The sequence below is a fragment of the Thermobia domestica genome, chromosome 1 (genome assembly GCF_964235325.1).
Source record: "Thermobia domestica chromosome 1, izTheDome1.hap1.1, whole genome shotgun sequence".
NCBI lineage: Eukaryota > Metazoa > Arthropoda > Insecta > Zygentoma > Lepismatidae > Thermobia > Thermobia domestica.
Genome location: NC_137454.1, coordinates 8,008,363 through 8,034,831, shown reverse-complemented (window position 1 = coordinate 8,034,831; position 26,469 = coordinate 8,008,363). Strand labels below are relative to the sequence as shown.

Below are 26,469 nucleotides of genomic sequence, written 5' to 3'. Positions count from 1 at the left end.
TCACGGACGATCAGACGGTCATCCAGCCATAGCGCACACAAACATCACTCATACAAATAACGAAAACACACTAGATTAAATGACACTATACTTATTTATTAGAGCACTATTATATAAAAAAATAACGAAGAGAAATGAACACAACACTGGACACTGAACGTGTATAATAATTTTTGTCGCTGAAATCACGCTTTGCCCTTTTCGGGCAATATAGCCCTTTATATATATCTATGATTATAATTCAGATATCACTTCAAATGCTTCTCTCACACCATTGACACACTTGGGGGATTAGCACTGGGGAAAAGTTGTCTGGATCGTCCCACGATGAACCCAGTTGTTACGCTGAACAGTCCTGCAGCGTAAAGGTGAATCTTCAGCAAATCAAACAAGAAATTCTCCAAAATAGAATGCTGATGTAGGAGGGCACGTATATAACTTTTTAGCGCACAAGGTCTGCGGACCTGGGACTTCACTAGTTGGGGCTAGCCGTAAGAAAACTTTCTTCACCGCTTAAATAGCTTGTGCCCCTTAACAAAAAGTCACATTTGAAGCTCGACGCGAGATGCGTGGTTACGGATTCCAGACCTTGAGTCAAACTCCTTGAGCATCCAAGCTCAAGCTACGGGTTGCAATGGTCAACGGAAAAGTGTTGGCAGTTCATTTCAAAAATCACTCAGTTAACTCACCTGTATGCACGTACAAACAGAATACGGAAAACAATTTATGTTAATTTTGGTCAACTGCCTATAATGCACTAGACGCGGCGATAACTTTGGCGTGAGAAAGTACAGATAACGGGCTGGAATACAACGCAGTTGGTGCCACTTTGATTGCTGAAACATCTGGTCACCCCGTATTTCTCTAATCTATTATAATGTTTCCATAAGCGATTAAAGAAAGCACTTAATTCAGTTCCCAATAACTATAGAATATATACTGTGCACATAACGAGTCAGGGAGAAACACTGAAATGGTTAGTCACTGACTGAAATGTTCTCACTAAAAGCAATGTTTTAAATATATATATGAAAAAACGATGAAAGACTTCTTTGTCCAATTGTGTGGGAAAGAAGCGATTCCCACCGAAGAAAGAACTTATATGCGTTGAAGAATAAAGTATAAATCGAAAATAATAATCACAGTCTTTACAAAATATACAGAGTGTCAACAAAAAATCCTTCTATAACCTGGTAGCGGTTATAGGAGCACTTAATGAATCACCAAAAAAAGCCTTCTCGCTATCCATTCTATAACGCTCAATGTTATAACCGGAAGCGATTGATTTCTACCACTTCAAGTTTTAGTAGAAAGATTAGAGTCGAGATAGAACATATTCTTGGGACACTTAATTGATTACAGAAAACAGCTTATCGCTAGTTAGTTTCTAATTTATAGTAATCAACACTAAAACCGGAAGTAGTTGGGATTTGCTACTTCCGGTTCGATTAGAAGTTTAATAGATATGATACCTGTTCCTACAACGCTAATTTAGTTCCCAAAAACAGTTTCTGCAACTTATAGTTTTTGCACCGGAAGTTATAGGTAATATTAAATTGAAACCGGAAGTTATAGGTAATTTCTGCCACATCTTTTTCACTAAGGTGTTACTTATGAAGAAGAAAGTTATTCTTGAAACTATTTATCGATTGCCGAAAACTACCTCTTACTACCTATTTCCCTTTTCTCTCTATAGTGATCAACGTGAAAACCGGAAATGTTCCATTTGTACCAGTTCATGTTTTACTAGAGTGTTAAGGGTGAAGACGTAGATTAATCTTGAAACGCTTTTTCGATTGTCCATTCTCCATGGCTCATTAGTACCTCTTCCGGTTTTATTAGACTATTAAGAATGAAGATGAGAGTTGGCTATGAAACGTGTAATCGATTGCCAAGAACCGCTTTTCCCTATCTATTAGCGTTTTTGTTCTATAATGATCAACATTAAAACCGGAAATGACTTACTTCTACCACTTCCGGTTGGTGAATCTTCTCTATTAAAGAACTCCCTCGAGATAATCATTGTATCTTTCTATTGCAAAAACAATTTAATAATTCGCATCCGTCCAAATGTCATCGTACGGAGTAACGGACGGACGTATGTACAAACATTTCGATGTTACAAGTTTCACTACGTAATCCTAATAGTAAAAACAGTAAAGATTTACGTAATAATTTCTCAATTGATTTGGAAACCAGAAGTTGTAGTATATATTTTTTTCACTTCCTAGTTGAGTAGAGTGATTACTGTCGAGATGGAACACACTCTTGGGCACTTAATAAATTTTCCATTCTATTCCCTTCTCGCTATATATTCTATAACACTCAATGCTTAAACTGGAAGTGATTGATTTGTGTCACTTCCGGTTTGAGTAGAAAGATTAAAGTCGAATTAGAAAATTCTTGGAACACTTAATTGATTACTGAAAAGCGCTTCTCGCTATTCATTACGGTTTCTAATCTATTGTGATCAACACTAAAACCGGAAGTAGTTGGGTTTTGCCACTCCCGGTTTATTTAGAAGTTTAAGAGAGGAGACGATACTTATTCACACAACGCTAAACTGATTCCCCAAAGCAGCTTCTCCCTGTCTCCCTATGTAGATTAATTTGAAGTCGGAAATTATAATTAATTTCTACTACTTTCGGTTTTACTAGGACGTTAATGATGAAGATGAAAGTTACCCTTGACACGCTTTATCGATTGCCGAAAATTGCTTCTTGCTATCTTTTACCGTTTTTGCTCTATAGTGATCAACAATAAAACCGGAAATGTATCATTTATACCACTTCCGGTTTTACTATAGTGTTAAGAATGAATATGGGGGTTGTCCTTGAAACGTTTAATCGGTTGCCGTAAACCGTTTCTCGCTATCTATTACAGTATGTGCTCTACAGTGATGAACGTTGAAACCGGAAATGGCTCATTTGCACCACTTTCTGTTAACTAAATCATCTCCGTTAACGAACTCCCTCGAGATAATTACTCTATTTATCTATTTCAAAAAAAAGGAATTTAAAAAATTCGCATTCGTTCAAAAGTTATCGTGCGGAATGTTACGGTAAGTTCCACTAAGTGATCGTAATAAAAACTTCATACCCTCGGCCCCGCTACACACACACACACTAACTTATGTACACACGAAAGTATATCTGGTAGTTCCCGTATGCCTATACCGGTAGCTGGATACACACACACAGAGAGAGAGAGAATCTTATTGCACCTTTACACAGAACGCGCAATTACTCAGAACACCAATTAAAAAAAGAAAATAGTTGTAAATGAAACTTTCAAAGATTGGTACCACTACTGCAACATACACATGCAATTCTTCCATAATGATTGATTCGTAAGATGATGTATATGGGTTTCTTAATGACAGTGTAATAAAATGCCTTCAAATTGACCACAAAATAAAAAGTTAAATTTCTCTCTCAAATTTTATAAAATCGAAGTCGATGATCATTATGGGAACAGTCTACAATAACAATATATGCAAACAAATATTAATATACTCCAAGCTTTCCACTGGATGCCAGAAAGCTTCGGATCATATTTGATGTCATAATCATAAGCAGATGTATATATATATATATATATATATATATATATATATATATATATATATATATATATATATATATATATATTCAGGAAATCAATTTTCTTGAAATACGTAGTTCCATACTTCAAATTTAAATCAAATCGGCAGAAGTGAATAGCCTCCTAATGAACAAAGAATATACAAATATTATACAAGTTACTCCTTTCCTTTTTCAGGACCTTCAGGACCACGAGTTTTTTTTTTTTAAATCTGGAATCTTACATTCTTAGCTTTAAATTATAAGTTTGGACACCGGATGTTATATTACCAAGTTAAATAAATAGTTTCAGCCAAACAAGGAAAAAACATTGATATTGCAGTAAACGATCCCTTTGTTTTTAATGTTTAGGACACAAATTGTCAAACGGAAATTATTTTAATTTAAATTTATAAGTTTATATAAAGCATTTCACATCTCTACTTTAAGTATTATTCACATTACGCATTTAAAATGAAGTAATGAATGATGTACATTAATACGTCCCATTGGAGACGAAAACTACTGAACCCTTCATTTATTTGTATTCAGTTTAATTGTGTATTGCTAAATTTATATTTTTAACATTCCGAATGTGTGTGTGATCTCTACTCTTGGGAGCAAAGATAGCTACTTAACATTCCTTAGGATTCCTATTTCAGAAAAAAATTGCCACTTTCTTTGTTATTCATTCGTACCAAAGCAATTTATGTGTAAGTTATATTATGCTAGCTACAATGACGTGGCTTACTCCTGATGAATGAAATTCTACATCCTTATATAAGAGTTTCGCTCGGAAATTTCATAATATTTTGTTATATATATATATGTGTATGTTTGTGTGTGTGTGTGTGTGTGTGTGTGTGTGTGACTGTTGAAGCTCATTTATTTGTGTTCTCTCACATTCTTGGTTGCAAATTCACTGACCACTTCACTCTGGTTTTCTGTTTTTGTTAAAATTAATTTTCTTAATATCCGCAGACAAATGTCTTTCAGATACTTGTATATGAAATTTGTGGTGAATGATGAAATAAAATTATTTCAGGAGAGTTTCCATTCCTAGTGGAGTTAAAACTACCAGGATCTCAGACAGATGAACCAGGAATGCACGTATGCGGTGGCTCCATATTAAACCAAAATTGGATCCTAACTGCAGCACACTGTCTTGATGAATACAAAAACAAAATGGTGGTAAGTGAATGGAACAAACAGATTATTATAGTTAAAGATGGCATAATTAAATAATCCCTTCATGTATGTTTGGGAAAAATTACTGAGACAGTAACTTTTCGCAGTACTATTACAAATCCACATTTTTTCCTCTTCCTTCTAAACTCCTATTTTTTATTAAAATTTCCATTTTTCCCTTGGCGAGGCGGCAATTTATGCCGCATAGCAATCTATGCCAATCCAGGCCTGCTGCTGTATATGCAGTAAAATTCAAATAGGGTATATAGACGATATTTTGTTAAAATTCATTCATAGGTGTTATCGATTTGACGTGCAACTATGACCAATATGTGCGTGTTAATATAGTAAACAAGCAAGGCTTTAAGTACACAAACATAAAGTCCTACAGCGGTTTATTACCATCTGTGTAACATCTAATGATCTTAGAACGATAAGCATTTATTGCTAGTCGAATTCACAGGTCATGAACAGTCATGAAGGAGTAAATTAATTACCAATACAACGGTAGTTTAACATTCAAAGAAATTGACTATTCTATGGTTTGATATTTTTTCCTTAATATTCCCCCTGATTTAGAACAAAAGTTTTAAATTTAAAATGTGCAATATATATATATATATATAATTAGGTTTTCATGTAATGAATATACATTGAATATACACAAAATAAAGAATAAAAAGCTTTGGAAAGTTTTGTTGCACGTAAGGTGAGTCGATTGCCTTTCTAACAGTTTCCTAAATTTGTGGTCTTAAAACTATTTTTTCTGAACCAAACACTTTTGCGATTTATTTTCTGTAAATTCCTTCAGATAGAAGTCTGTAATTATTCTTCTTTCATATGTTATGCTTGACGAGAAGAAACATTATAAAATACAAAGATGTATTTGGTACATCTCTAATGCATATGAATGCTGGACTCAGTAGTAAACAAAAAACATGAGGATGGTAGTTCACAAAATTCTCACCTCGCGCAACAAAGTGCACTTCCTACTCGCATATTTTCGAAAACGGTTGTCGAATGGTAAGAAGTTCAGGATGTAAAGCCCTGTTACCTCATTTTACGGAATAAGTGTAGTGAAGTTTGTCTGTGCCAAAGGGTGATGCAGTATACCTGTAAAAGTCCAAGGTTGTCATTTTGGAGTAACTAACCTTTCCTATCTGTTGGTTTGGTAACAGGTTTCCAAGATGAAATCAAACTTAACGTGGTAGAATTTTTCCTTGCGCACCCGACTCAAATTGTTTGTTATTGATCCCTCCTGGAGGCTGACAAACTTTTCCGCGATTCTATTTGTACCGATTTAGGATTAGTTAACAACATTCAGATGTGTCTTTCACTTTGCCACCTGTTAATTTATAAACAAGAGCCACAGCAAAACAACGATGAGTAGATCTCTCAAGCTGCACAATATTTTCAAACATGGATCATTTCTCGAGGTGGCTAGGACAACCGTGTATTACACCCGTCAATCTCCTATTGTTAATATCTCTTAGCACTGGCTCTAAGGAGGAGAGACCGGTAAATAAAACAGTCAAATATTGGGATGTTATCTATTTCATATGTTTCTCTCTTCATCAATTGTAATAATAATAATAGCAGTACGTGAGCTCTGACTCATTTGGAATATATTCATGAATTTTATATTTTACTTCTAGATGAATCTACGTTATCAAGATCAGCTAACGTAGAATGTGAAAATGTCATTAAATATACAACTCAACATGAAATACCACATTGACTTATATACCTATGTACTGTAAACATTTTTTACTAAGACACGAACTAAAATAAATGCTCAGTTTCTTTCCTGCTCACTGTTTCTAGTAACAAAGTTTAATTTGTACTCTCTAACGTATATTTTTCATGTCCAGCTGTGAAATCTAATACTTTGTTAAGAACATTATATACTAAGACCGTTATATCGCCCTGACGGCTGCGGTCAGTTATAGCACTGCAATTATGTCGAACATCAAACGTCATGAGTTATAATATTTGTATTTTAGACAGTCAAATAATTTGATAAATATCTCATGTGACTCAGTTCAAATTTCGAAATTACCAACGGGTGAGCCCTGTCCTAATGTTAGAGCTAAATATGTTTATACGAGGGTCATTTATTTCGAACTGGCAACACTCATACGGTTGGAGTGTCGTATGACAGAAGACAAATGACGAACGTAAAGTGTTCCGTAGATCTGTACGTGTCAGTTCAACGCTGCTGAGGACCCATATTACGGTGTGTGTGGAGAGTAGAAATTGTTAAAGTGATAGTTATGTGAACTACCACCCTAATGCAATGCTCACGCGTGTAGAACAGGGTATGTTTATAAAAATACAGGTAGCACGAGGGCAAAATTCTAGGATGATTCACAGAGGATTAGTAGGGGCCTGTGGTGAAGCTGCTCTAACGTATCGGATAGTGACAAAATTGGTTGCAGCATTTAAGGCGTTACGACAGTCAACAAACAAAATGCACGTTGTTGGGCATATGCGAACAGCTATACGAAATTCATCTTGCAAAACTACGGACACTGCTTGACTGTGATCGGCGCTGGGATTTTAAAGAACTGGCGCAGGAGCTGAACTTTTTTTCGGGACCAGTGTTCACCAAGCTAAACCAAGATCTTGGCATGAGGAAAATTGCAGCCAGATGGATACCCCATACTCTGAACGGGGTTGAAAATTGGCATAGGTTGGAATGTGGGCACCCACGCCTTCAACGTTACAATGAGGAAGGTGATGAATTCTTTCACCGCATTATTGCATATTACGAAATGTGGGGAAGATCCTACCTGCCTGAATTGAAACAGTCGAGGGAATGGCGCCACCCAAAATCTAAACGACCGGAAAAGCTTAGACAAGAACCAGCAAACGTGAAGGTCATGATGATGATAATGTCGTGACCACGAAGGCAATACTCTGTGACATCAATTTTAACCGGGTGTTACCGTCAATACTGCATACCATAGTTGCACCATAGCTGCGCAAACGTCCACACCTCCTGGAGTCTGGACCAATTCTTCTACACGACAATGCCAGATGCCATACAGCCAATCCAGTAAATACTTTGTTACGACAATGGGGTTTGGAGGTACTGAAGCGTCCACCATACTTACCGAATATCAGCCCCAGCGATTTTGACCTTTTCCCAAAAATAAAAGAACCTCTCAGGGGCAAAGGTTAGACAAACATCCCAGCATTGCTCGTTCCTTAGGGCCCACTGTCAACACCCTCTCACCAAGTGGGACTTTGACAGGTATTCAACGGTTACCAGACATCTGGCGAAGGGTACCACAGGCTGGCCTACGCTACATCGAAGGACTTTAAGGTGAGTGATTCACTACATTCCATTTCACAACTATGTTGCCGGCTCGAGTTAAATGATCCTCGTAATTTAAAGTTTATAAAGGCAACATTGCCTAAACGATACACTACCACAAAGAACCGTTCTAGAAGATAATATACCTACTCGCATAACTATTCCGATTGCATAACCTTATCAAGGGATCAGCTTGGACTTAACGCTACGAAGCATAAGCGAATGTTTACCAAGATACATGCTCGCTTGCTGAATTCCTTACCACGGAAGAAAAAATGTTAAGATAAATCCTAAAACTAGAAAATAAAAATAAATCGAGGAAATCTCAAGAGCAATTAGAAATATGCATCTTAAATGTTATATATGGGAACTGCATGTTCCCATAAAATGAATAAACACTTATACTGACCACCTAGTTTGAAACTCACATTAACCAGCCGTGTGTATGATAGGGGTATTCTCAACTAAGAGGGTAAGGAAAACAAAATATTTAAAGGGTGGTTGAAGGACAGACGGATCAATCTCCCTGTACAGACTCATCCCATTGAGGACCACGATGTTGAGCTGTACGTTACCTAGGAAACTAAGGTTTTCAGGCATGTACAATCCATGATAAAGTCTCACTTCAATATGAAAACAAACAAGGAATACTCTTAGAGAGAACATACCAATCTCTAAGAACACAAAAGAATGAAGTCATATTACCGATGGTCTTAGTCGTAATATCTGACAAGTTTCATTTCATTGTGTTTGGCTTCCTGGGGTTAATTACACTAGTTAACAAAGGTTTTGTTACATAAAAGGAAATATCTGTTCTTAAAGGAACTTTTTGCGCTAAATTCGAATATGCACTCGGTTTTTCTCCATCACGTACGATTTTCCCGTAACAGAGGGATATTCGGGAAAATCCCTCAAAAATTTCCCTTTTCGTTTATTTTACACCCCAAGATCTTGTCCCCTTGCATATACTAACATAGAAATTATACCTAAGTATACTTTGGTTCATATGTAACAAACCTTCCAAGTTTCGTAATAATCGCTTTATTCTTTCTAGAGAAATAAATATGTTTGTATGTATACTGGGTGTACTGTTTATTGCACCTTATAGTAATGCTTTCAGATCTCTTAAGTTGAGGTAAAACGTTTTGCTTTATTACCACAAACACATATATAAAATATAATACAATATAATTTACAAGTGTGACAATTTACAATAAACAATAATACAAATGTACCAAAAGGTCATGAAAAGACAATCAAAACTATCTCAATATATGAAACTTCCATTGGGTTACAAAAACGTAGACTACTTCCTTCTTTTGTAAGAAATGTTGCATTCTCTACCAAGACCCCAACAATAGTCACCCATCATTGAAGGATCCCATCGTCCCTGGTACCTTTTCTCCATTGCCATTATATCTTAGTGGAATCTTTCCCCCTATTCGTCGCTGAGAGCACCTAGGTTAGCAGGAAAGAAGCTGAGGTGGGAGTGCAAAAAGTGATTTTTAAAGACATCCTACAACCCAACTCTTTGTATTTCTGTATCATGTCCTGTACGATTTCTGTGTAACTCTCAGCTTTGTTGTTGCCCAGAAAGTTGCGCACAACACACTTAAAAGCTGTCCAGGCAGCTAGCTCAGCACTGTTTAACTTGCTGTCAAAGCTATCATCGAGCATTAATTTCCTAATTTGGGGACCAATAAACACTCCCGCTGAAATTTTAGCATCATTCACGTTAGGGAACTTATCTCGCAAATACTTGAAACCTTCACCAGATGTGTCTATGGCTTTGACAAAGTTTTTCATAAGTCCTAACTTGATATGAAGTGGCGGTAGTAATATGTTATTAGGATCTACCAAAGGAGCGTATTTGACGTTGCATTCTCCAGGTACGTAATTCACTCTAGGTTCCCATTCCTTCAAGTCATAATGTTTGTCATCAGCTCGGCTATCCCATAAACATAAAAAACATTGGTACTTCGTGTAACCGCACTGCAGTCCTAATAAAATACCAACTACCTTGAGATCACAACATATTTGCCAAGAATGGTCCTTGTAATTTATAAGATTTAGCAAAGTTGACATGGTGTCATAGGATTCCTTAATCTTCACTGAGTGCGCAAGTGGTATAGAAGGTTTTTTTATTTCCATTATGTAAAAGGACAGCTTTAAGGCTGACCTTTGACGCGTCGATAAATAACCTCCATTCTTCTGGAACGTAAGGAATTCCTAGCTCCGCCATCAACCCATTTATATCCGTACATACGCACACATTATCTTGCATTGAGAAATAGCTTGAAAATTGAACATGCCTTTTCCTGTACACTGATATGTTCGTTTCTGCATCCAATAAGTTCCACTGCTGGAGCCTTGATCCCAGAAGTTTCGCCTCTTGTTTTGTCAGGTGCAAATCACGGACTAGGTCATTAAGTTCACATTGCCGGATGAAATGTGGCTCGCGAACACAGTCAGGGATGAACGTTGGATCCTTGGATGTACATGTTGATGTCGATGGTTCATCAAGGTCATGATCATCATCAGAGTCTTTTGGCCATATCTCTTCCCAGTTGGTAGGGGGCTCGGGAAGTGGAAGTTCATCCCCGTGCGGAATAGGTCTAATTGCGGATTTAACGTTGGGATAACTTATTGTGTATTTGCTTTTTTTAGAATGTCCCTTAACTACTGTGAGACAAAAATAACAATCATGCAGATGGTTGGTGGGTTCTCTCCACACCATTGGTACAGCAAATTTCATGAACCTCCATTTCCCTTTGGCCGATGCAAGTAAAGTGACGTAGCACGACGCACAAATTATGTTGGGTGCCCAAGTTTTGTCCTGATCTCCCACACGACATCCGAAATATATATAATATGCTAGTTTCACCGATGGCGTAATGGATCTACACTGTCCTTTAACTACAAACTGACCACACACATAACAAAAACTATTTAGTGAGTTAACACACGAACGCCGTCCTCTTGACGCCATTGTACTGATCACAAACTAAACTTCTGGTCTTAGTTGGGTATAATGCCGTTAAGATCAAACATGAAAGCACTCTTAGCAGCAAAGACAACTTTGAAAGTGAAGTAGTGTTAAACCACAAGTCAATATAAAAATGTACAAAACTCCCACACCAGGTGTCAAGAACACAAGAAAGAAAAAATGCGCGGGGGAGGGGGGAAACGATACCGTAGTGGAAAATTCAGACTGCATTCTTTCTTTCTTTTGCATTCTGTTACATTTGATAACAAATATTGATAACAATTTCTTGAACAAAACGAAAAAACTTGGAGAATTGTATATATATGTATTAAGATATACATATACTGTACGTTTAAAAAAAATATACGTTGGAAGTAAATCTATTTTTATACACGTTTCTAATTTACAGAGAGCAATACAAGTGTGTTGTTGACTATTGTAAATATTCATTTTTATGTCTGTGTTTGTAGTAATAAAGCAAATCGTTTTTACCCCAACTCAGGAGATCTGAAAGCATTACTATCAGGTGCAATAAACAGTGCACACATTATACATACAAATATATTTATTTCTCTAGAAAGAACAAAGCGATTTTCACGAAACTTTTGGGGTTTGTTAAATATAAATCAAGGTATACATAGGTATAATTTCTATGTTACTATATGTAAGGGGACAGGAGGTAGGGGAATAAAATATCTGAAAAAGGGAAATTTTTGAAGGAATTTCCCGAAAATTCCTCTGTTACGGGAAAACTGTACCTGATGGAGAGAAATCGAGTGCATATTCGAATTCAGCGCAAAAAGTTCCTTTAAGATCAGGTGATTTTTCTCATGTAACAAACAAAAAGTTTAAATTTGTTAACTAGTGTTATATAATATACTTAAAGATTTGAAAGGATAAGTAGATAGACATGTTAAGAAAGAAATATATTGAAAATCACATCATGGGCTTGATTCTTCACATTGCAAGCTCTATATTTCTCAGTATCACAATATATAAATTCATCAATGTCACCATTATCAAATTATGTTACATCTTCATGTGCAGAATACAAAAATACCTAAGTGGCAATAATGATAGTATTGTTTGCGGTTTAAATATGAAATTGCAACACACTCTATGGACATAGGTCATTTTCTTTCCAACCTGCATTTGAACTTGGGATTGCACTACAAAAATGCTATACTCTTGCTGTACTGTACTGTGGGGTTACAACCACAGATATTTGGCTCAATTATCAGTTTTTCTTAGAAGAATGTGGGAATAGCACTTCGCATGGCAAGACCGAAAGGACATGGGGATCTGAGCAGTACAGGGCTGAAGTAATTAATTGAGGATGAATGAAATGAAATGCAAGTAGTATACAATGGTTACTTCTAGCGTACTTTCCCCCTCCCAGTACCTTTAGCAAATGTTATTTAACACAGAAGAATAGCATAATGTGAGATTGGGTAGACGCATAGGCTTTTATGACATTTAAAATCATAAAAACTTACATCTAAAAAACTTACATCAAAAACTACATCTCTTCCATCTTATAATGTCCCCATGGTAGAGTATTTACTCCATCCTCTAAAACACATCTTTTATCATCTACACAACTTAAAGCTAACTCATTTACTTCTATACTGTACAAATCGTGCTTATAACTTCTAATCAAATTCATCTTTTTATAATATTATTTTTGGTTGAACAAGCAGTCTTTATAATCGTCAAATGACAGTTTTTTACTTACAACAGTTTTCTTAACTCCTTTTGCTTTTTTACAACATTTAAACTTTTCGAACCTGATTGAATACATTTTTATCTTAAACCAACAAATTCTTTTACGATTGTTCCTTTAAGTTCATCTTTCATCTTACCAAGTATTTTCTTATTAACCTGTGGTATCTTATATTTGTTATCTTTAGAGTAATCACTCGTGTCGAAGTAATCAATATAATTTTACATGTCCTCGTACACATCTTCTGTTTGAATATGGTATATATAGCTATCTGTATAACATACTTCTAATTTGTCTTGATATTTTGGCGTCATCGCATTATAATGGAAGTCGTACATTAAATATTTCGATAGATCTAAGATACTCATTCCGACATATATTGGTTTATTGAAAATTAATTTTGTTTTGTTCATTATGATTGCACATAGATTCTCAGTATAAATATTTCTATCTTTAAAATTTGGTTTAGCAATTAGTTTGTCTACTCTTGTTTGGTCACATTCTATTTTTATAGGTTTACATCTCTTTCTAATATTTTCCATAGTCTTTCCAAAAACTGAATTGTTCATTTTCTGAAAGTCATTTGTTGCTCTAGTTCTCATCTGCGTATTTAAATCTATGTAATTCTTTAACCAATCTGATCGCTCAAACTCTATTACACGATGAATTTTCTTAAGTTTTAATCCAAGTGACAAACATTGTTTTAAGTTTCGATAGTGAATTACATATTTTTCCTTATCGTATAGGGTTGTTAACAGTTTTAATTGTTTTGAACCAGGTGGACACATGTTTTGAGGTGGTAGTGAGTAGTCTTTGTGATAGTCATGTAATTCTTTAGGATATTCAAGATCAACTTCTAATATATAACGAGTATCAGAATCATCACGTATATTTGTGTAATCTGTTTCTCTTATCTCGTCTTCACTTAACCATCTAAATCCCTTAAATCGTAATTATTGACTCATTGCCCATCCATACAAGTTGTTAGCATCCAAGTACATAAAGTAAGAATCTTCTTTGTTTCCATCGTAACCTTCCATATACTTTTTGTTTGCTTTTACATCTCTTTTACTACATTGCGAAATTCCACCCCTTATGCCTTTCTCTAACTTCAACACCATATTGTAATCTGTTATTAACTCTAGTTTTATATTTGTCGTCTTTAACATCGCATCCCAAGCTAAACCTGGTGCTGTCATATATCAAGCTTTATCAAGACCATAATCTTTAAGGCGTGTTTCTCTAAAGTTCTCAAACTCATCTGTTAATAACAACACATCAGTTTTTAGATATAGGTCATGGTACTGTCCGAGATTATTCATTTTAAATGTTTTCCACACTTTCTTTGCGTGCTTATAATCCTCATAACTTATATGTGTGTTGCTAAACTTGTTGTAGAATGTTGTCTATATTGGTGATTGTCTCTGTCTAAACTTATTCCAGTCACTAACATAATTGTACGGGTAATCACCTTTTCTTGTTACAAGGTTAAATTGTTCTTCATTAGGATAGAAGTGTTGTGTGTGAGTCATTTGTCCTCTCGTTAGGTTTGATGATAATTTGTCTAAACTACATGCCATAAATCTAACTGAATCTACGAATTTTAATTTGATAGTACCAACTTTTTTACTCAATGATATGTAACGTTGCTCGTTATTAGGTATTAATTCTATTTGATCTTTATTACATCCTAGTTCTTTTATAAACAAGTGAGAGTCATATCTTGAAAAGATGTATAATCACTGGTAAAACTTCTAACTTTTAATTTACAGTTCTTACATAATACAGCTACAAACTCTCCTGTTATATGATCGTGATGTTTAACTTTGTGGTTTTCTGGTGAATATTTTACTTTACAGTAAGAGCAGGATTTCGATTTGTTGAACTCTTTTAACTGTTTACGAGCTAAAGGTAATTCGTTTTTTTCTATATACATGTTCGAAATTTCTTTGGCTTCTTTCTTCTACATTCTTATGAACTTCTTAGCTACATCTTTACCTCTATACACAACAGGGTCTGTTTTACTTCCATCACTTTTTACAATATAGTAACAGAACCCAGATGGCTTGTGCTGCTGATATTTTTAGTATATGATTCATCTTCTGGATAACATTGTTTACATCCCATAACCTTATGTAGCAGACATTCAAAATCAGCAAAAATTACAAATGGCGTTTTCATCGTATATTGATAGTTCTGATATTCAACATATGTATTTTCTGGTGGCTTTACTATGTTAACAGCTTCGTGAGTATTACAATGTTTTTTGTATTTATCTAATGCACTTTGCGAGTAAAAGTATAATAAACATCGATCACACAAATATTGTCGAGCTCTGTTTTTGGTTATTTGGGTGCTAACTAATCTACTTAAGTCTTTAATCCAACAATAGTGTGTTTTATTTTCTTTTTTTACATATAAAAATTCACATGTTTGTCTTTTTTGTTTTTAGTATGATATAAATCGTACACTCTTCTCCATCATCATCATATGTATAAACGTTAAATGATATATTGAGTCGTCTTTCAATTCTTGGGATATCACTTAGTTTTGCAGGATAATCGATACCTTTTATTTTTCTTCTAAGTCTATAACAATATGCTTGTACTTTGATGGTCGTTGTGGGTCTTTTTCAACAGGATGTAATGCAGAAGCAATTGAATACAAGAAACATTTTTCAACTTTGTTTTTTACATTGATAACAGCTTTTTTTCCTTTTAATTTCATTTGGTAGTTCTATGTATGATGATCCTCTTTACGGTGCATATTTATTGAGAGCTAACTCTATGTAGTTTATATTTGTAAGAGTCCATCCAGAAACTCTACCTTGGAACTCATCCATTTTTGTTCGTAATATTTCTTTAGCATTACTTATTAATTCTTTTAGATTGGTTGATTGGAATACCTCTTTGTTGTTAGTGTTAAAGTAAAAGTTTTGAGTTTCTTTACCTTTCTTATATTGACAGTTTATCCAGAGGTTAACCTTTAACGAACCATGTTTTTGTAAGCTGGTGTTTAGTCTATTTATTAAAGCCTTCGTTGTTCAAGTAATATATTGTTCTAGAGGATCATATTCTTTGTAATTTGTTTTGAATCTCCACGTTTCTAATCTTGATTTCATTGTCGTTTTTTTGAGCTTTACATCAATTGGTATTGATTCAGCTTTGATTTCTGGTTCTTCAAATATTTCTTGTTTAAATGGGAATATATTTCTAATCTGTCTTTTGCTTTGTTCATCGTCATATTGTTTAAGAAGGTTTATTAGTTCATGTTTTCGTAATCGGGAATATCTTTTGATTCCCTTCTCTTTAAATTGCCGTCTTAACTCTACTGCAGTAAATTTACTATAATTACTCATCTTATTTATTATATAGAAAATCTTGCTATCACTCTTCAATTTTTTATCTTCACCAATTTTTTCTTATTAATTTTCGTTCTATTTTTATTTTCAGTTGTCCTATTTTTATTTTCATTTAACACTTAACATTGTACACTCCTGCCATTTTCTACATATTACTCGTTGTATTGGAACATAGCTTTCATGGGAATACCCCATCAAAGTTAATATTGATCTAATGAAAACTAAATCATTTTTAAACATCAGCTGAATCAAAAACAGTTTTAATTCCGCTGTAATATAAATCTAATCCATCATCATCATCATCTTCCCAAGGGTTAACGTTTATTATGGAGTGATGTCTTCTATATTCTTCTGCTAAATCACACCAAAGGTCAGAAAATTAATAATAATCTCCACCTCCTAATAAATCATCAAGAAATTCATCATCTTCCTCTTCCTCCAACGAATCAGCAAGACCAAGTTTATCGTTATAGTCTCTTTTAACCTTTTGTCACTCGCGCCAATTTTAGTAACATAACTGCTCGCGCGTTTGCTTTTTTCCAACATTGACATTTTGAGATAGAAACAATATATTTAATAACATTTATTTGAAGTAATGCATACAATTGTTGAGTAAATTACATAGAACATTTCGAATTGCTGTTAAAGTGCTGTCAAAATGTCTTCATCTGTGGCAAAAATGCGAACTAAAGCTCAAACCATCGACACACCCACGCGTTGAGCCAATAAGGGTTCAGCTGTTGCTAAACGAAAGAGCCTTGGCGAAAGGAAGTTGATTACTTCAGCCGATAGCAGCACTTGGAACAGAATGCTAGATGTCAAGTCAATGTGGTATATCTATAGTTTGTCAATATCTCTTCTCTGAGGTCGGGTTTCGAAATCATCGGATCTAATGCCCTGAGTAGTAGTAAAAAGCTCGTGTAACTCATTGCTGCTCCTACGATTGGAAGTTATGTTCCGTCACATACCCACAATGATCTTACGTCATCATGTGCTCAATTCTTTGTAGCAATCAAATAAAGACGTCGAAATAGAGCCAATAATTCCGCTCTTGAAGTCGCTGTACAGTTGCAGTGCGTTCTTTTTCGAAACTTGTTCGTACTTTTTCCAAATACTTGTTAGCACATTTTACAATTTCGTAATCACGGCTATATCGATATTTTTTTTAAAAAAAGCATCAATTTAGTCAGTGATACCCTTAGCAGTAAGTTTCTGTCCTAGCATCTTTTTCACAATGTTTTCGGATATCTGCCAGTTACTTCCAGTTTGTTTATCTGTCTTTCCCAATGAAACAATCTTGACTATTTTCACTGTAACTGTAACTCACATCCACATCGTTTGCATCTACGTCTGCATCTATACTGTTCTTATCTGCTTCACTATCATGATCAATATCATATACATTCACTTTTTCATTACTTAAATCCGCATCACTTTCAGCAGCCACTAATTTTCGATAGTTAATATCAGACTCATCATTAATATTGTCAAGTCACTTCTGTATCTCACTTATATCCAAGAAGCGAGACATTGCTTAGAAAAACAAAACTTCACTCATAAACAGTAATAATCACATTAACGATCGCGCGTTGGAAAATTTCAAACTCCATAAAAATATATGGTTGCTACTTTTATCACGGAACTACTCGCGCGTTTGAAAAAAGCAAACACAGACGAAACTATTTCCTCAACCTTTACTGGAAGCTACTACAATTGCAGCACGTCAGCGAGCTTTTAGGTGGAAGAGGGGAAGGAACCACTTGAGGAATAGTAGTGAGGGTGACTCCGCTAATGCGACAGTTTGTAAAAATAAATTAGTATTTATTCACCTGTTTGCTTTTTTCCAACAGCGCGAGTGACAAAAGGTTAAACTCATCTGATAATGTTTGGCACTGTGATATTAGATAGAAATTTATTTTACCATCGTAATATCTCATAAAATCCTCTGATAAATTTTGATATATAGAGATAATTTTAAAGTTAATCTTGTTATCATATTTTCTCATAAATGTTTCAGTCAATTCACCTTCACAAATTTGATTCCATTATTCTTTAGTTAAACTGTTTAGGACTATATCAGATAGCATCATACCAATAGATTTTAAGGCATCCTCTAACTCTTTGCAGGTGTCTGTTGTTGATTTTTAAACAAATGATCTAGCATGCCTAATGATTTACTAAAATTAATTTTGTCTTCGATATTTAAATAATTGCACACACTGTCAAATATAGGTTTAACGGTAAGTATCGATGCCATCCTCGTATTATAGAAAATAGGAAAATATAACCATTTTCATATTTAATACAACAGCTAATACTCATTATGAAAGAAAATCTCGATATCTATTAATATATTATATTAAGAATGGGCTTTCATGGGAATAACCGATCAAAGTTACATATACACATTTAAAACAGAATAATGTTTGTAAACTTACTCATCGTCATAATCATCGTCATAATCATCACTACCATATTCATCACTACCCAAATCAGGTGTATTTTGTTGTGCTATTAATAATTCTTTTTCCTTTAACAGTGTTTGCTTCTCTATTAACAGTGCCTACTTCTCTAGTAGTGCTGCTAAGAGTTTATGATTTTCATGAATTAGTTTAAGTCTATCATGTAATAAATCAAAATGTTTCTCCATATTTATCATATAGAAAACCAAAAATGAAATAAATTTTAAAAATCTAAGAATAAAAACGAACAGACGAATATGACTAGTGCTAAGGAAATATTATCTTACAAAACTATATTTGATTGTGTACGTAAACATTTAGATATTGGTGGCTATAATGATGAAGACAAAATAAATTTTAGCGTATACCTAGGTATGTTAGATCATTTGTTCAAGAAAGCTACTAAAGAAAATAATTCGTATCTTGTACAAAACATTCTCTATACAAACGTTATGAACTTGTACGATGAGATGTTAGATTCACTGACTGATGAAGAATGGTTATCTATGGGTTATGATGATTATGAGGAGGAATATAACTATGATCACATTACAGAAGACTTCATACGTAAATATCAGGAGAAAGTTAATTTGAGTGTAATATGTTCACGGAAAAAGTTATCAGAAGAGTTTATAAGAGAATTTGCTGATAAAGTTGATTGAGAGATTATTTCGAAAAGCCAAGACTTATCAGAAGACTTTATAAGAGAACTTGCAGATAGAGTTCATTGGAAAAAAGTATCGTTAAATCAAAACCTATCTGAAGAATTTATTAATGAGTTTATAGACAAAGTTGATTTTGATGGTATATCTTATGGAAGCAAACTCTCTGAAGCTTTTATACGAGAACATGCAGATAAACTTTATTGAGGTCGCTTATGTGGATCCCAGCAATTATCAGAAAAACCTTATAAAAGATTGCGCTGACAAAGTAAATTGGACAATGATTTCAATGTTTCAAAATTTAACAAAATTATTTATTGCGGAGTTCAAAGACCGTGCTCATTGGCATAACATTTCAATTTATCAAGACCTCTTTGTAGAGTTTATATATTTATTTAGACGTTTCGTGGATTGGAGAGTTATAATAAGAAGATATCATAATAATTCTGATTTAGGTACTATATTGAATTTAGCATTTGATGTTACAACAGATGTTTTGTTTGATGCTTAACTAATCACCTTTTATGGCTTTTATACCATAAAAGTTGTAACCTTAATTACCAGATAATAACCTATCATACAAGCAATTTCTTTAACCAAATCTTCATCTGATAGGGATGTCCAAAACTCATTACCCTTACCTTAACGAATATCTAAATACGAACCTTAATGTTAATTGTCTCTTATATTTAAAATAAATCAATAACAAACTCAACATCTTCTCCATCCACATTCTTTAGGTATACATGACAACCATGCGAAATAACACAATCACATTTTTCTTTTACTTTATTTAGAAAGTTAATCGAGTTTGGGTCTTTGGTTTTAGACAATATAGTCATGTCTGGATATTTTTCTTGTAAGCACTGTAATCTTGTCTTTATGTTACACTCTTGAATTCTTCCAACCCAATACCTGTAACTCTCATAGCTTTGCACTTGTTCTCTTTTGTCTGTTTCGTACTTTTCTAATATCTTTTCTAATTGTTCAGTTGTAAGGTTCTCTTTAATAATAATAAGTTTATGTATTCTTCCTGGGTCTTCGGTATGTACTGCTGCTATTTCTTTAAGCTTTGTTTTTTCTATTTCTAATCTTTCCATTGATTGTTCTATCTTTTCTGCCTTTCTTTGTCGTTCTTTGTTATTGTCTTGGTATTGTTTAAAACCTTGTATAAAGTGTCTTCAATTATATCATAACACTTATCGTAAAAATCTTTAGACAACCAATGTGCAATAGCGAGAAATATCTTTCTATATACATATTTCCCTGAGATAATTGTATTTGTTTCTTTATCTTCTTCTGTTATTCGATAACTAAAGCGCTGGAGCACTTTTGCTCCGACGCTTTTTTCTGTTGTATTGCTAATTTTTCATTATAGTATTGTATTAGTTCTTTTGATTCCTTATTTCTTATCCAATCTTTAAATCCTTTACCACCATCTTGACACAACTTAGTAGCATTGAAATATCCCGTGTTCTTATCTATAATCAGTTTAAAGTCCCCCAAAATACCATACTTATAATTGTCTTTAATCTGTTCGTAGGAAATACCATTTAAACTCAGAGAAATATCCATAGTACTCATATTTATTGTATAGAAAATCATTATTTTTAATTTTATTTCGTTTGATAATAATGCCCTTTGTTGTTTGAAGAGTAAAGTTTTGTTACCCTTATCTCATTCAAACTAACCTTTTATGGTTATTATTCCATAAAAGACAACATTTATATTTACACTACAACATTACTATTATCTATCCAGCTATTATATGAATCATCAAATCCTAAAAATTTAACATGTACTTTGATACCTTTCTTTCTCAACACCTTTTCCACCAAGTATTCATCTTTAATTTTCGTCTTTAATAATTCTGGTTCGTAAAATCTACCTTGCACATCTTCCCCTTTTAAATCTTTAATTCTATACGTAGGTGGATTAGATGGAATAACTTCGCTAATAACAAATACTTCTGTTGACCAATTAGGTCTATATCCTTTCTCAAATAATCCTTTCGATTTACTTATACGAACATGATCACCTAATTGTATTTGGGTTTAACACGCTTATATTCTTTCTTATACACTTTCTCCAATATTGTTCGTTCATTTTTCTCGTTAACTTCTATAGGTTTTAAACCAATTGTTCTATGTACTCTATTATTATACTCACTAACCAACGCTGGTAATATCTCTATCCATTTGTAATTCCCTTGTGTCGTGAACCTTTTCCACGTGTTTAGTTTAAGTGTTCTATTAAACCTCTCAACAACAGAAGCTTTCTTACCACTATAGGTTAAGTAGTGATAAATCTCATTTTCCTCCATCAACTTCTTAAATTCTTTATTGTAAAACTCTTTAGCTTGATCAGTTAGTAAGTTACTTGGCTTTCTCATTCTTAATATGGATTTAAATGCTTCTGTAAAATTCTTACCACTCTTATCTTTAACAGGAACAGAAAACGCATATTTCGAAAACACATCTATAATCGTTAGCAGATACTTATAGCCTTTGTTTAATTTGCAAATACCTTTTAATACTCCGCTATCCATTTCTACAAGATCAGCTTGCCAAAGATCATTGATACCTTTTATAACTACACTTAGTCTGTCAAAGTTTTTTCTAGATGGTTTGTGAATTTCTTCTATAATGTCGTCTCTAATACCTTTACCTTCATATAGTCAATCTTTATTTTTAAAGAATTGAGTTTTAGTAACACCACATATAGAACAAATACCTTTCTTAATATATTTTCCATTCTTTGTTTGTTCTATTCTAATGGTATTTTGCCTCGTATCTGTTGATTTCTTGCACCTCTTGTATCTCTTGATTTGTTTATTATATAGATAATCATTAAAGTTCTCTTTCTTCGTACATAATAACAGATAGTAATTGTCCTTCTTTCTTAAGCTGAATTTGCATCTGCCTGAAACGTAATTATATCACCATTTTTAACGTCTAAAGGAAAAGTTTCAACTAAAGTATCGTTCAAAAATATATGTAGATAGTATTTATCCAAACTTAATTCCATATGCATTATTTTCCGATTGTAGAGAAACTTATAACCATTCGATAGATTAAATATTCTAAAGATTGAGTCTTGAACATTCTTAGTTCTCAATCGACATAATAGATTTAGAGTTTCTTTCTTCATAATGAACATATTTGCTTCTTTGTTTGATGTTTGGAATTTTTTTGTAACAAATTTATCTATATCATTCTTTTTAACAACGTTCTCTAATTCCGCTTCTAATTGTTTATGAATATCGCTTCTCATTAATTCAAGCTGGTTTATCGTAATAGCATCTTGCTTACCAACACCATTGGCTACATTAACTATTCTTTTGTTTGTAAAATCAATCCATGATATATAATTTGTTGTGAAAACTTTATATATTTCGGATTTAAAAGCTGCACGACTCATTATATTTTGATGTGTGTAATAATTTTCTCTTTTATATTTTTCAAGCTCTTTCTTAACCACGTTATCTAAATTCCTTAACTGCTCCAGCTGCTTTTCACTAATATTAACGTTTGATGCATCCTTCCTGTCTGCAACATTGTCAAATATATCCATGCTCATTTTATTATAATGAAAATGTCCATCCTAATTTTTCAAAACATTTCTTCAATATATCTATTTGTTTAGGTGAATATTTAAAATCAATATCAACATGAACATCATGCTTTTTCAACAAATAGTACAAAACACATTTTAAGTTAATAAATAATACTCTTTTCGGATACAGTTTTTTAAAGACCTCGTGTAAGTTTTCGATCTCGTTTTTAAGTGTTTCTTCCATATGTTGTAATTTTAATGGTTTTTGATCGGTAACGTGATAGTGTATTAAATAGACATCATCATAATATTCTATGTATTTGTTTTTCTTTAGTACTTCTAGAACATCTTTTGTTCATATTAAATCTTTTGGTATGTCTCTAAATTCGTCATTTAACACCTTGGACACATCTTTAGAAATAATTCTATCCTGTAAAGCTTGTAAACGAGATAACTGCAACTTAAATCTTTTTGTAGTATCATACCATGGTTTTCTTGCAGAACCAGCTCTCATTTCTTCATTAGTACTGTAAACCGAACCACTCTCTGCAGAAAAATCATTACAAATGAAGCTATTCATGCCTTTTGTTAATGACTTTCTAACACAATTACTGCATTCTAATGGTCTAGAGCTATAATTTGACAACGACTCCTTTAAGGTAATTATTGGAAGTAACTTTTTTAACTCTTCTTCTGTGTACAAAAATTTAGGTGTTAGCGTCTTCCATAAATCAATAACGTTATATACATTGTTTCTATCATTTAAGTCTATCTCACTAACATACTGAAAATACTGATAAAAATTATATCTATCTAGAGCATCCAGTTCATCCGCATGCTTCTCAAAATAATCTAAAAATCTATAGTGTATAGTTTCCATATTTAACTTAAACAAAACTTTTATGGATATAAACCATAAAAACACTTAAACTTAATAATATTTAATCATTTTAATCATATACATAACATCACTAAAAGAAAATCCTTGATTTAGAAGATATAAAACCTTAACACAAAGATGTCCACATATAACTAAATTAGTCATTTATTCGTTCGTCATTGTAAAATAAGTTTTCGGTACCAAGTTATTGTACTAGTTGTCTAGGAGGAACACCGCCATAAGAATCGAACACGTACTATTCGATGTTATATTTCCAATAGCATATCCAATGAGTACTAATGGTTTCTGAATTAAAGAAGTTAACAATGCCACACTGATTTACATAGGGTTTTGTGGAGTTCGTCACTCATAAATACACCTCTGGATCGTTTTATCTTTAATTCTTTAACCAACCTCTCTATATCGAAGTTGGTCAATGGTTTTAGTTTTTTGACTTCTTTGGTTTACCTGCTCGTTGTTTTTCTTCTATAGCCATATTGTGCCTTTTTTGTTCTTCAAGTGGCTGTGTATTTTTCTTAGCATCAAGTACAGTTTTAGTAATCGCTGCTGCACCACCTGCTAATGAACCAACTGCTGCTAAAGCTGCTAGAATGGCTGGAATTGTAAAGATAAAACCAACCATATGCACTTTCTTAATCTTTTTCATTTGTGCAGTAGTTAGAGTTAAATCCATTCCTTTACCTTCTTTAATTTTCTTGGAATTACCGTTAAGTTGTTTCTTTGTTAATACATGATCGATATTTAAATATTTTAGTTCACTGTAAGGAACACTAAACATACAACCTTTAATGGAACACATCTTCCTATTTATTTAAGAGAAAATCTTGGTTTGTAAAAGTACAGTTGTTGTTGATCCACCAAAATCAATTAAGGAATCATTCTCATCTGTTATCCTCATCTCAAAATTATCAAACTTGTCTTTAGATATAGGGAAAAATAATGGACAAGTAGGCTCGTAAATAATACTATGTTTAAACTCGGCATTTGTTTTAAATGATGCTATAATTCCTGTTTCTCTATATGTGCACTCCGTATATTTAACAATCATACCATCAGCTATATTAGAGTGGGCATTAATTGTATCGAGCGGATGAAACTTTGGTAACTTACTTCCAATACGTGTTTTGTTTTTTTCTAAAAATTCAAAATACCTAAATCCAAAACAGTATCTAAATTTACTATTTTGATACCATATCACATGTTTACTCTATTTGTTATATGATCCTCTTTTAACGTTATGTTTATGGAGTGAGATTTTAAATAATCATTAAGACTGTTTAAGCTGTATTGTCCATTTGGTATACGAACAGTTTCATCTACATACTTAAACAAGGTATTATGTGTAATGTTTGGAGTTAGATATGTACTGTAAAACCCAACTAGTCCTATACTTAAATAGTTGCTACTGTTGTCTAATTCGTAATGGAGTTTCTTCTTTAAAACAGAAGTATCACTCATTAACTTAAACACATTAGCCATTTATTATATAATAAATGAATGTGTTTGATTTACCTAGAGATATTCCAAGAGAGAAAGTAATCAAGTTAATAGAAGATATCATTCAAAAGGTAGAATGCAGCTTAAAAAAGAAAAAGAGAAAACTACGAATTGTTAATTATGCGTACTACATTTTGATCACGTTATCAGTTATACTTTCTGCAACAAATGGGTTTATTAATATTTTTATACCCGTAACAATTTACTCAATATTAACAACGTCTCTTGCTACTGGAAGTGCTATTATAACAGGTTTGTCTTCTAAGTTAAACATAAGCAAAAGAAAAGATGAATATAGAACCATTGTCACTTGTATTAACTCATTTGAAGAACAGTTAGAGATGATAATAACATTAAATGGCGAAATGGATGAGGAATATATAAAAAATACGTTGCATAAGATCAGAGAACAACTTAAAAATATAATATCATAAAAGGTGCTGGCACCCAGGAACTCGACGATTTATCGGGTCTGAATCAAAATTTTATCTATAATAAATGAGTAAGAAAACTATTAATTGGGATGTAAAAGAGATGATAAAAGAAATAATAGCTAAGAAAAGAAATGGAGAACTTATACCTGATGATATTCGATGTCTTATTGTGGGTCCATCTGGTTGTGGTAAAAGCTTTTCTGTTATTTAACTTCTTATTACAGCCAGGTTGGTTAAACAATAATTACTTCTACATATATTCTAAAAGCATGAATCAGCCAAAGTATGAGCAGTTAAAAGATCGATTTGAGAAAGCAGAACTAAAGTTTAAGAAGCAAATAGCAACGTTCTTAACCAATAATGATTGTATTGTACCTATTGATGAAGGTGAAAAATACTCTGTCGTTGTGTTTGGCGATTACATTTTGGAGAACGAAGATACTGTTAGAAATTACTTTACGAGAGGTAAACATAGACATTTAGACTGTTTCTATCTTGCACAGACATATTCAAAAGTACCTAAACAGCTTATAAGAGATAACGTTAACTTCCTATGCGTATTTAGACAAGATGCTTTCTAATCTTAAACATGTGTATAGCGAGTTTGTTGGAGGAGATATGTCTTATGATAAATTTAAAGAAATATGTTCAAAATGTTGGCAAGAAGATTATGGTTTTGTAGTAATTGATATGACAAGGAAGGTAAACAATGGTAAGTATAGGAACAAGATAAAACACTTCATAGACGTTTGATGTTTTTTCATGTTTTGTTTTGTTGAAGATTGTTGACGTTTGTTCGT

The 26,469-nt window shown here is 33.3% G+C and overlaps 1 protein-coding gene across 1 annotated transcript in view; it reads left to right on the top strand.

Moving 5' to 3' along the window:
* The window catches only part of LOC145665892 (chymotrypsin-like elastase family member 1), a 144,107-nt gene that overhangs the window by 49,945 nt on the left and 67,693 nt on the right, over positions 1-26,469 (top strand). Inside the window, exon 3 of the mRNA XM_081733000.1 lies at positions 4,627-4,772. Coding sequence (XP_081589126.1) covers positions 4,686-4,772 — 87 coding nt within the window. The 5' untranslated portion in view covers positions 4,627-4,685. The remainder of the gene's footprint in view (positions 1-4,626; positions 4,773-26,469) is intronic.